The sequence below is a fragment of the Miscanthus floridulus genome, unplaced genomic scaffold, assembly GCF_019320115.1.
Source record: "Miscanthus floridulus cultivar M001 unplaced genomic scaffold, ASM1932011v1 fs_142_4, whole genome shotgun sequence".
In the NCBI taxonomy this organism is placed as follows: Eukaryota; Viridiplantae; Streptophyta; class Magnoliopsida; order Poales; family Poaceae; genus Miscanthus; species Miscanthus floridulus.
In genome coordinates, this window is record NW_027096262.1 from 53,332 (window position 1) to 65,170 (window position 11,839).

Below are 11,839 nucleotides of genomic sequence, written 5' to 3' on the forward strand. Positions count from 1 at the left end.
GGGAAAAATATGCCCACCCAGGTTTACGGGTACCTGGTATACCATTTCCTTAGTACACAGATGTCCCCCGGGCGACTGTATAAAGAAACTTTCCTTTGTTGCCCCAATTGAAATTTCATGCTTCACGACAAATGTTCTATTGATGAATGAATGCGATGCGCCAGAATCAAAAAGTATAACTGCAGGGTGATTGGCAACAGGAAACATACCCATCATCACTGGCTCCCTTCTGGAATTTCTCCAGCTTGAATATAGAACACCTGTCCTATCTTCCTCTCATCTTTGCCCTTCTGAATATTCTGATTGGGGTTCTTGTTTTGTGCCTGACCCTGTTGTTGATTGGCAGGGGCCTTCTGATAATTTTGATTAGCCTGCCTAGGATATGGACATTCCCTAGAGAAATGACCAGTCCTTCCACAATTATAACACGGATAGTTGTGACCCTGAGACGTTGGAGCATTGCTGCCAGGAGCATTGGTTGACTGTGAATTTGGATAGGTTATAGTAGGACGGACATTTGACTGTTGCCCAGCTTGGAACTGCGGCAGACGATAAGGAGGACGATTATGATGTACTGGATGATAAATCACCCTCTGCCTCTTCTGATTTCCCCCAAAAGATCCAGACGGCACACTCTTTTTCTTTTTGAGCTCCTTATGCTGCCGATACTTTGACTCTGAAGCAATTGCAATATTTACTGCCTCATGATAAGTAACATTGGTGCAAGTGGTCATCATAGTCTGCAACTTGGTATTCAGGCCTCTCATAAACCACCTCTTCTTCTTGGCATCAGTATTGACATGTTCGGATGCATATTGGGATAGATGATTAAATCTTCCCACATACTGCATCACGGTTTGATCTCCTTGCTTTAAAGCAAGGAATTCATCTAGCTTCATAGCCATCACTCCTTCAGGGATATAATGGGCTCTGAAGGCAGTATGGAACTCAACCCAAGTTATTGGAATGCCAGCTGGTTGCATAGCCACTAAGTTTGCCCACCAAGCACTTGCTGCTCCTCTAAGTTGTTGGGCAGCAAACGCAGGTTTCTGATACTCCGTGCATGGAATAAGGTCAAATTTCTGCTCCATGGTTCGAAGCCAGTCATCAGCCTCTAATGGTTCATCTACCTTGGTGAACACCGGTGGTCTTGTGTCTGTAAAGTCAACATATGTAGCCTCCTGTCTGTTATGGTGGCGACCACGGTTTCCTTGCATCTGATTCTGATTACTTAGAGCGATCTCATGAAGCAAACGGGAATTTTCAGCCGTCACATTGACAAGTGCGGTTATAGCATCAGCTAGATTTGTTGGAACTAGTGGCGGATCTGGAATACCATCCTCATCTTGTGATGTTCCAGGAGCATACGAACCCCGCGTACGACGTATCTGCTCATAACAAACCAAACTTTATTCATAAGCCTTTATTGAATTGCACAAAAGCTTACTCCAGACACATTACATAGGGTTTACTACTATAACACTAGAACCTATAAGTACCAAAACAAGATACATAGCTTAACCATAATTAACTATTATACAACTCTACTCTTTTCCTCAATTACTTCAAACTTCAGGCTCGGTATCCATTCCAGAATTATTACCGCCTTCATCATCACTTTCATCGATCATTACTAATTTTTCAGGATCTTCTTCCTCTTCCTCTCCCGATTCATCATCATCGGCAAGGATGACACCGGGGTCCATGGCATCAGCTTGAGGCTCGTGATTCGGATTTAGTAGATTGCTAAGCCTATGAACTTCCTCATGTAGATAGGTATTATGTTCTTCTAAATCTTCTACATAGAATTCTAGCTCATGAGTTCTAGCTCTAGCTACATTTTCCCTCTGCCAAGCTTCATTTCTTCCCTCCACCATACGGACCAACATACGTTCGCAGTTCCTATGCGCGGTGGCAAGATGCCTCAATTGACCCTGTAATTCTCCTATTTGTATAACATCCAAAGCCCTATCTCTAGTAGATTGTGCTAACTCTATAGAAACCCTCAGTATCTCTGCCTGGGGATCAGGCCTAGCACTGCTACTGCTAGCACCATCATTTCTAGGGGCAAGTTGGTGACGAGGAACTCCTTTGGGTCCAGTGGACTTATGGGGCATCATCTTGGCACGAGCCATACTGTAGGAAGCCAATTTAATCCAAGTGAGACCATTTGATCAAAATCCAAAAAGTAGCTAAGACGAATTACATTCCTCAAACCAGACTCACTACTTAACTCCAGACTAAGAGGTGAAGGAAGTAACGAGTGAATTATTCATGATGCATGAATCGTTCTTACGACCAAAAACATCAAAGTTTATAATGCACATAAACAACATTTATATTTTTATATAGGGCATAGTAAGATTACTACTCCACCACACAAGACCCTTTTAATCAAATAAGGAATGGTGAGAAAGAAATAAGATAAGCACTACAAGAAATATGAAGATCTATGACAATTTTTTTGTGACGATGAGTCAATTCGTCAATAAGTCATTCTGTTTTATGATGACTTTAAGGAGGAGAATGACTTTTTGACGAAAATAATGTGTTCGTCATTAAGACACAATAAAAATCGTCATAATCTAGAGAAGTAGTTTGTTTATGATGATCTATGTTCCGTCATAACATGCTACCTTGCGGTCGTCATAAATTATTGACAATATTAGTTTGTTATAACTTTTTATTTACATATAATAAATGAGATATTTGGTTCCAGTATCGGTTGTATTTTAATGGGCTCCATATGTAATGTTATTTTCAAAAAATAAAAAACAAAAAATCATCTTCGTCCCGTCATATGATATGAAAAAGGTATAATACTTTTCCTAAGGTAGAGGTAAAAGATTCAGAAAGTAAAAAAAATTAAGACAATGGCAAGGTTTGAACCTGAGATCCTATTATTAACATCTATGAGTCTTAACCACTAGGACATCAACACCTGATTGCTAACATTTCCTAAGGTAGATGTATTCTCTGCCAGGTGAGGGTAGCCCAGGCCAACCAGACAGGCTCGTGTCCAAGCGGTGGCAGCCCAGCAGGCCTGCAACGGAGCGCTCGCACGGCGTGGGCACTGGGCAGCCCAGCTGGCCTCGGCACTCTTATTCACAAAAAAATGCAAAACAAAACACCCCAACGGAGATTCGAACTTCGGACCTCTCACATGTGAATGAGTAGCGTTAGCCACCAGACCAGAGAACTGTTCACGTCTATGCTAATGAATGTGTTTTTATTTATTTATCTTGGACTCAATACTAATGAAGAATAAATATCCCGTTCTTCCCTGGGGAGTCCGTGAGTCTTCGCACATGCGCCGGTGGCTGCTCCCGATTGAACGCCGCCCGGCCGCCCAACGAATGCTCCCGTCGCCCCTCAGCTCCGCCTCCGCGCCTATGTGCTCCTCCGTGGCGAGCTCCTCCTTCTCCACATCTTCTCTGTGCTTCTGATTGGGATCCGGGCGCAGCAGCACCTGGCTGGGCAGTGGGCACTGCCAGGTGCGCGGCCGCCAGCCAGTGCCCACTGCCCCGAGCGTCTACACCGCTGCTCAGGTCCCAGCGCCCTTGCAGCCCCGCCCCTACTGCACACAGCTCACGGGAGTCACGGTGAGTATCGATTTCTGATTTTATCGTATGCAATCAATAAGAATAGTATCAGATTTGGGCAATGGGCGCCAGATTTTGGCTGAGGCGCCAAGATTTGGTCTAGAGGCGCCTGGACCCGAAAAAATTAGGATGCAATGACCTTTCTATCCAAACATGCCTAGGACATTCAATGCTGTATCAAAGGGCAAGGATGTAAAATCCTCAGTCCCGGAACCCTTCCTATCCCCACTCGCGGGTAGGGTTTCCCACTCGCCGCCGTTCTCATCCCCACTCCACACTCGCACCCCTCCCTCTCGGTCCCGTCCCCCACGCTGCACTCGCCATCCTCTCCATAGCCGACGAGCCCACTGTTTCGAATCTCGAGCTGACGACGTGCCCTGCTCCAACATCTGCAGCGTCCTCCTTCACTACACCTTTGAACACGATGCCTCCTGCACGGAAGTTGGCAGCAAGCAGACGGCAACCAGCAGGTAAAATCATCAGATTTCTTGGATCTTAGCATAGGGTTCTTGTCGGGGATTATGTGTTTTTAAAGTTAAAAAGCTTGGTTCCTGTTATGTGGCAAGCTATTCTTTTTAGTAGTACCTTAACAGAATGAATTCATCTATATATTAAGTCCTGGCAAGTGCTTTTCAAGTTTAGAGCCTAGTTCCAGTTCTGCAGCAAATATTTTCTAGTATTGTAGTAATGTATTGATCCTCAAAGAATCAGTTGATTTTCAGACCTTTTATCAGGCTCTGATGTTTTTTTGTTACCCGGCGTGTTCTTTTACCTATGCAGTCCTTCCAGTGTGTAAAGGACTGACGTAGCTTCAAGCTGCATTTTCATTGATAGGCGCCATTTCTAATAGGAAATATATCTTTGATGAGGCTATTGACGTTGATCCGTTTTCCTGCATTCACAGAGTCGCCAGCCACTGAATATGAAAGAGTAAGGGCTGAAACGATCATGAGGAACAATCGTGAGTTTCAGTCCCTTGGTATTAATGCAACAAAGGACATTTTGAACAAGACCACTGCAGCTAAGAAGGCTATGGCTCGTGAAAACTCTAGTTCATTGTATGACCCTGGAGATAATGATGGTAGTGAAGAGGGTGTAGTTGATAAGGTATTTGTTGAACTCAGGTTCTTTGTATGACTCTGGTTCAGTATGCAAAAAAGATTAATCTTGATTTCTGTTTTCTTGTGTTATGCATATGAGGTTATGCAGGTTTCACAGAATGTGCCTTGCGACACCATTGTTGCTAATGGAGGAGCAAGAGGTTCAAAGAGAGTGCGAGCACCTGATGAACAAGGCCAAAATCAACCTCCTAGAGTGACTAGGCAGAGGACAAAGGAACTGATTCGAAGCGAGGAAGGCGTCCATGCTGCAACTACAACTATACAAGAAGATGCATTGACTATTGCCAATTGTCTTAACCAAACTGACCATGATACAGAAATGCGCAAAGAAGGCAAGAAAGCAATACTCCTTTCTCCAAGAATATGGTTTACACATTTGCATATTAAAATGATTTGCACTAGCTATTTAACAATGCCACTTATTTACAGGTCAATCAAATCACACTGTAGATCGATGGAATAAAGGAAAAAGCATGGGCAGAGACTTGGATCGCATAAGCCGAGGCTTAAACACTAGGATTCCGGTGGTCATTGCTGAAGGGAAGAAACGACCTGAGCCGCCTATGCAAGCTGCAAAGTTGGCATCAGAGGGGGGGATTATACTGAGGCAACATATACCAATCTTTACACACTGGAAGGAGTACAAGGATATCAAGAACAAGGATATTCTTCCAGGCTACATGGGCAAAATTTCTGTAAGTGGATAAAGGCTACATGTTCAGTTTTTATCGGGTGTGCATGATCTATGTTTACTCCTATATTTGAGTAATATTTTTCTGCCTCCAGTAGCATATGACAAGGAGCTTAACTGTTAATATTATGCTAGGACTGCCAATATATTTTTCTGCCTCAATCTTTACATGTTCTTTTATTCCGACTGATGTTGTAATGATCCGTTTAACTTACATCAGCTGTAAGCACCACCATAAAGTTTATCTGTAGTATTATCTACTTGAAATGTTTGGTATGTTTGTTTATTTTTAGTGCCACTGCCAATATATAGTAAACTGAAATGAAGCGGAAAGCAAGAAAGTATGTTCTCTATTTCTCACCACATTCTAAAAATTTAGAACCTTCTATAAACATTTTGTCCCTGCTACTTTTCTATTGACTGCCAATTTAGAACCTTGTGCTCTTGCCTGCTGTTGCATTGTGATTTTCTAAAGTTTCCTGTCAGGTTAATGTTAAAATTTTTCTATCACATCATATACTTCTAACACCTATTTTCTGATGCACATGCTCTTGACATGCTGTTGACTAGAATCAATTAACAATTGATACTGACAGCAAGCCAGTCAAAGAGGCATGTGCTGATTTGCTCAGGACTGGAACACGACAAATGAGGTACAATTTGAAGAAGCTTTACTTCAATGGTGTACCAGCAGACAAAGTTAGAACAACATCACCATTGAAGAGTATGACTGATGATCAATGGAGAGAGCTGGTGGAGATGTGGTCAAGCCCAAAGCACAAGGCATGTTGGTCTATTGCTTTCTTAAGCCATTTATTTTTCTTGCATTGGTTTGTTGCATGTTTGAGTTTATTTCTTCGTATTGTACACTAATTTGATTGTGTCTAAGATTCTGTAGCTATGCTATATTGGACTGTATATAGTAGGTCATCCTTATAATTATACCTGAAGTTACTTGGCTTGTTACCCTGATAATTGTGTGCTCATTAGATATTAATGAGCCTATTGGGCTGCACTCAATACAACTGTAGCTCATTATATTTTAGCGACAACATATAGGGTTGTGTTGCAGTTGGTCTTCTAGAACAGGGCACAATCTTTGGCTGTGATTACTTTCTGTTTTTCAAACTGTTTTAGGTTAATAACTTGTTGTGGACATAAATTCAACTACACTTAAAGAGTGTTGATGTTTGTTGAATATCTTAGCAAATCTGGTTTCAAATTCATCTAATTTTTATCTCTCTCTATAGCCATTCTTCCCTGCTTACTAAATTGTTCCTCACAGGACAAGTGTGCAAAAAATGCACTTAACCGTGAGAAAGTAAGGTTTCATCAGATGACAGGATCTCGGTGCTATATTGCGACAACCCATGCCTTGGTAAGATATGGAAACATTGTGTTACAATCATTCATCATTGAACAATTATTCTTATAATCTTACACCTACAAAATGTTTGTGAATAATTTTAGAAGCAAGAGAAATATAAAGATGAACCACCCAGTGCGATAGATCTTTTCAAGGCCCTACATTGCAGTAGCAAGACTGGGTTTAATGAGTCTGCAAAGGAAGCTATTGTAAGTACAAGCTCCATTTTGAACTATATATATATCTGAACAAATGTTACTGGTTTTAGTTGAGTCTGTAATGTGTACATGCTTCCTGCTGTTACTTGTGAGACACAGAACAACAACTTGTTCATGTGTAGCAGCAACTTCCTGTTCATGTGTAGCAGCAACTTGTACATGCTTTCTGCTGTTCTAAGGAACAATGATCAATTGTTGCATGTGTAACAACAGCTTATTCATGCTAATCTGGCAAGATTGTACTGCATGATGTCACTGCTGTCCAGAAACTCTCTTAATAGCACATGTAAACTTGTAGACACTGCTAAAACAGAAATATTCCCAAATTCCTAACCTGTACTGTAATGAGTCATCATTCCAAACTGTAGTGTAATAGTTTGTAGCATAAATGATCTCACTATATTGAATCGGGAAGAGTCATCTGTGTCATGCTTAATTATGGTAAAATATTCAGTTGGAAAAATGTTTTCGTGCTTTAAATGGCCTTTAATGTGAACCTTGATTGTACATCTGTTTTACAAAGCTTGCATTCACTTATTTGAGCAACACTACTATCAATTATGACCACCTTTCTGTTGGTCTTAAATATATTAGTCGGTAATTAATTTCAGAACTGTCTTACTGATATGTTGATGTTTTTAGGCTGAAATGGAATCCATCGCTGCTGCACCTGTAGAAGACGGCCAAGTTGTAAAGACCCCTGCTGAAGTCGTTGCTCAAGTATTGCCGAAATCAAAATTTCTTCAAAATATTGGCCTTCAGCTAGCAGCCCCCAAGAGAAGCTCTAAAGCCATTAATGATGCACGGGTTATAGAACTTGAAGTAGAAGTTGCAGCTGGAAAGCAAGACAAAGAAGAACTAAAGGATGAGATGGAGACTTTGAAGAAGAAGGTGGAGGAATCAGAAAATGAAAGATGCAGGCTGTTAGAAGAGACAGAGCAGTTGAAGAAGGCACAAGATGAGTTGAAGAAGGCACAAGACGAGACGAATGCTTTCTTTCGTCGCATGTTCAGCAAAGAGTAAGGCCATTCCTTTAACTCTGTAAGTTTGCAGATGCATATGGTTGGATGTCTGATTTTGGAACTTGGCTACTCAGACCATATTATTTTATGCTACAAACATTTGGTAGTGCTATTATATGAGACTTGGCTGATCTAGTTCAGATTATGCTACAAACATTGGTAATGCTGTTATTTTGAGACATGTCTGATCTGGTTCAGACCATATTAATTTCTGCTATGTATCTTGTTAGTGTTGTCTTTTTGCTATGTGGAGATGTGTTATCTGGGATTTGTAAAATTACTGATGGATGTGACCATATTTATCTATCCTTTGGAATGCGATCTGGATGATCGATGAATGTGTATGAGTTGTGATGCATCTACGGATTATATATATGAATGAGATTCTAGATGATTTGATGAATGCATAAGGGCTTTGATTGATGAATGTACAGATTATATATGGGCTGTTATGTAATGGATGCCGAAATGGGCTGTTATGTAATGGAAGTTGAAATGAGCTGATTATGTATGGATGCTGAAAAGGCTGTCCTCAACATGTTTAAATGGGCTAGGCCTTTTCCGGCCCACTAAATAAATAGGCCGCAAAAAAAATTGGCCCAGAAAAAGTTGAAATGAGCTGATTATGTATGGATGCTAAAAATGCTGTTTTCTCAACATGTTTAAATGGGCTAGGCCTTTTCTGGCCCACTAAATAAATAGGCCGCAAAAAAAAAATTGGCCCAGAGTTTGACAACTTTACTTATAAATGGGCTTTGCAAAGTATAAATTTGGCTCACAATTATATTTGGTCCAATAAAAACCTGCTTAGTACATGGGCCTAGCTAGGCCTTAAGATATTTAGTGACGACTTTTTAATCAGGTCGTCAAAAAATTATGATGAAAAAATATGCAGCCGTCATAGAACTAGGTTTACCACGCATGATCTACGACAAATGGTTTATCGTCATGCAGTAGTCATAAATATATCTGCTATGACGAAAATACTAGAAAGAATGATGATAACAGGTCGTCATAGATCCTAAGATTTCTTGTAGTGAAGTCAGAAGCAATTTGGACTAAATTAGCAAGTTAAATTTAGTCATCCCAAATCATTTTGAAGTTTTTGTAAAACAATACAACAAAAACCTTGTAACGATCGCTCCGATACCATTCTGTGGAAGAACCTCCTAAGTTATAGGGCCCACATGCACCTGTCACTGTCCGACGACCATTGACATCTATGCATATGTTTCCATGAACTTAGAAAGACTGTCGGGTGTCCTCGGGGAACCCCGAATCATCCACGATTTCCGAGCAGGATCACGTTATAGAGTTATTGCAGTATTACAACATTTATTCAAATATCGACACTAGAGTAAAAACAGCGAAAGTCTTATGATAACATAGTTTACAAACCAGTTGTTTCAAACTTTACAAACTAAGTTCGATAATTATTACAAACCATAGTAGTAGTGGAGTGGCATAATTAACATATATATAACACACAAAATAAACATCCTGCCCAAGGATCATATATTTACTTCTCATCGTCAGAACGAACGATAGTCATGCAGCACGATCCAAAACAGATCTGCTCATGAGGCTCACCTGCAACAAGGGTCAACGAACCCTGAGTACAAAAGTACTCAACAAGACTTAACCGAAATATTAACTAATAACTTAGGAATGCAGGCTCAGGGATTCAAGGTATAGCTTTAACAATGATCAAAGTTCTTTTGCATAAAAGCTCTTTTAACAAAATTCTTTATATAGAAAACTTCATAAGAATTATATACAAAGCTGACATGATCCGCGCTGAGATCATGAAACTTCATATCCAACACCTTCACAAGCCTTATTCAAGTTCCAGTTATTAATTCTACGATGATGAACAGTGAGTTGAGTCTCCATAACTGAGGAGCAACGATGATTCGAACCGATTAAACACCTAGCTAGGGATTCCAGACCACACGACATATGCAGGTCCCCGACCTACATATACCAACCTACCCTCGGATCCTCTAAAACAAGAACGGGTCCATGCCACCTGAGAATACAGTACTCCACCATTCTAGCCCATGGCCACGTGGGTACATGCTATTCCCGCCATCTCTCCACTCCCAGTGCGCGAGTAGCCATTTTCGTAATAGAATTGCCAAGTTCAGGCTTACCGGAGTATGTGGTTAGTACTACAAATTCTCACCTCATGCAATTCAACAACAGACGTGCCTTAATCGACACAGGCGGAAAGAACCCGCTCACAAGACCTCCATGTCTTGTGGCTCACACACACCGAGTCCGCCCGGTCTAGATTTATTACTCCACATTCCCATATCACATGCTAACATAATTAACCAATGTTCCATTTAAAACTTGCAGGTGGCAGGTAGTCACCCGACTTTCATCGTTCTACGCATAGCTAAGCAAAACTAGGCATATACGAGTTTAAAACTGGTAATATGGTAAATATGGAATAACAAGGGTGGTAATGCACCAATTAGGCTTTTACTTAACTCCTAATCACTTAATGCAGTAACGGAAAGCAAAAGCGAAATTAATTTATAAAACACAAGGTAGGGTTGTATGCATCCGGAGCTTTCCTTTGTTGACGGAAAAGTCCGGTTCATGCGACGTTACACAAGTATTCGATCTGACCTCAACAGATGGATTAACCTCCTCCACAACTTGATTAACTACCACGTGTTCACCTTCGTTCACTACACGTAGTAACAATGCCATGTTTAACATGATGCGGAATATGAAACATGATGCTCAATGATGGATGCAAAAATTAACAATTCGAATACAACCTTCCTTCGCGGTACGGTTACAAGTCAAACTAACCAATTCTTTTTCATACTACTTATATCAATTGCCAAAGATCATTACCAACTAATGACCCAAGGACATCACTCAATCAAAAATTCAATCAAAACCTAAATCATTAAAAGTTACTATTTACTTTTATGAATTAATTATTTAATTAAGAATTATGAAATAAATCAACTTGTTCTAATTGAGCTCAAATTTTTTTAGTAAAGGTTCATCACATGATAAGTAAGTGTCAAAACAAATTTCATAATTTTTGGACAATTAAATAAGCTTAGAAAAGTCATGGAAATCTATTTATTAATAAATTGAGCAATTTTCATTACATTCAAAAAGTACTGTAAATCAATATTTCATATTTTTCCTAAATAACATTCATCACAGAGAGGTCACACAAAAAATTTCATAATTTTTGGAGCTCTAAATAAATCTACACAAAAATAACAAATTATAGCACTATTCAATCATTTCAGATAAAAGGAAAAAATCATTTTCAAATCACCCACTCACACAAACAACTCGGGAAGAACCAGGAGCTCACATAAACAACTCGGAAAAGAACCTGGAGCTCACACAAACAACTCAGAAAAGAACCTGGAGCTCACACAAACAACTCAGAAAAGAACCTGGAGCTCACACAAATAACTCGGAAAAGAACCTGGAGCTCACACAAACAACTCGGAAAAGAACCTAGAGCTCACACAAACAACTCAGAAAAGAACCTGGAGCTCACCCCAAACGCACTAGAGCATAAAGCTAGATCGGAAGAGCAACGGATGAGTGGTTCGACGTGCACAGGAAGCACTAGTAGCTCACCCCGAGCTCGATGGAGCAAAGAACGGGGCCGGAGAAGCAACGGTGAAGCAGGTCGATGATCCGAGCAACCACGGCGGAGCAAAACATCGACGGTGGTGGTGCTCCAGCGACTGCGGTGGACAAAACTATCAAGCAACAAGGTATTAAGCACCACGGCATCAAGGCGAAGCTGGAGGTACACTGAGCAAGAGC

At 40.6% G+C, this 11,839-nt stretch overlaps 1 protein-coding gene across 3 annotated transcripts; it reads left to right on the forward strand.

Annotated features, from left to right (window-relative positions):
- Positions 1-3,318: 3,318 nt before the first annotated feature.
- Positions 3,319-8,189, forward strand: LOC136530477 (uncharacterized). Of its 3 annotated transcripts, none has more exons than XM_066523209.1 (9): positions 3,319-3,602; positions 3,998-4,072; positions 4,507-4,709; positions 4,803-5,055; positions 5,153-5,418; positions 5,985-6,197; positions 6,700-6,792; positions 6,885-6,989; positions 7,641-8,189. In XM_066523209.1, exons 2-9 carry the CDS (start codon positions 4,027-4,029, stop codon positions 8,019-8,021), a joined length of 1,560 nt encoding a protein of 519 aa, XP_066379306.1. In that variant the 5' UTR covers positions 3,319-3,602; positions 3,998-4,026; the 3' UTR covers positions 8,022-8,189. The 3 variants fall into 3 exon arrangements, with proteins under 3 accessions (XP_066379306.1, XP_066379307.1, XP_066379308.1); XM_066523210.1 differs by having other exon boundaries at positions 4,812-5,055; XM_066523211.1 differs by lacking the exon at positions 3,998-4,072.
- Positions 8,190-11,839: the final 3,650 nt, after the last annotated feature.

Excerpts from the sequence above, each read along its gene's own strand:
- LOC136530477 (XM_066523209.1), top strand. The coding sequence starts at position 4,027 with ATGCCTCCTGCACGGAAGTTGGCAGCAAGCAGACGGCAACCAGCAG. Across the intron at positions 4,073-4,506 it reads AAGCAGACGGCAACCAGCAG|AGTCGCCAGCCACTGAATAT; the intron begins GTAAAATCATCA and ends CTGCATTCACAG. Across the intron at positions 4,710-4,802 it reads AAGAGGGTGTAGTTGATAAG|GTTATGCAGGTTTCACAGAA; the intron begins GTATTTGTTGAA and ends TATGCATATGAG.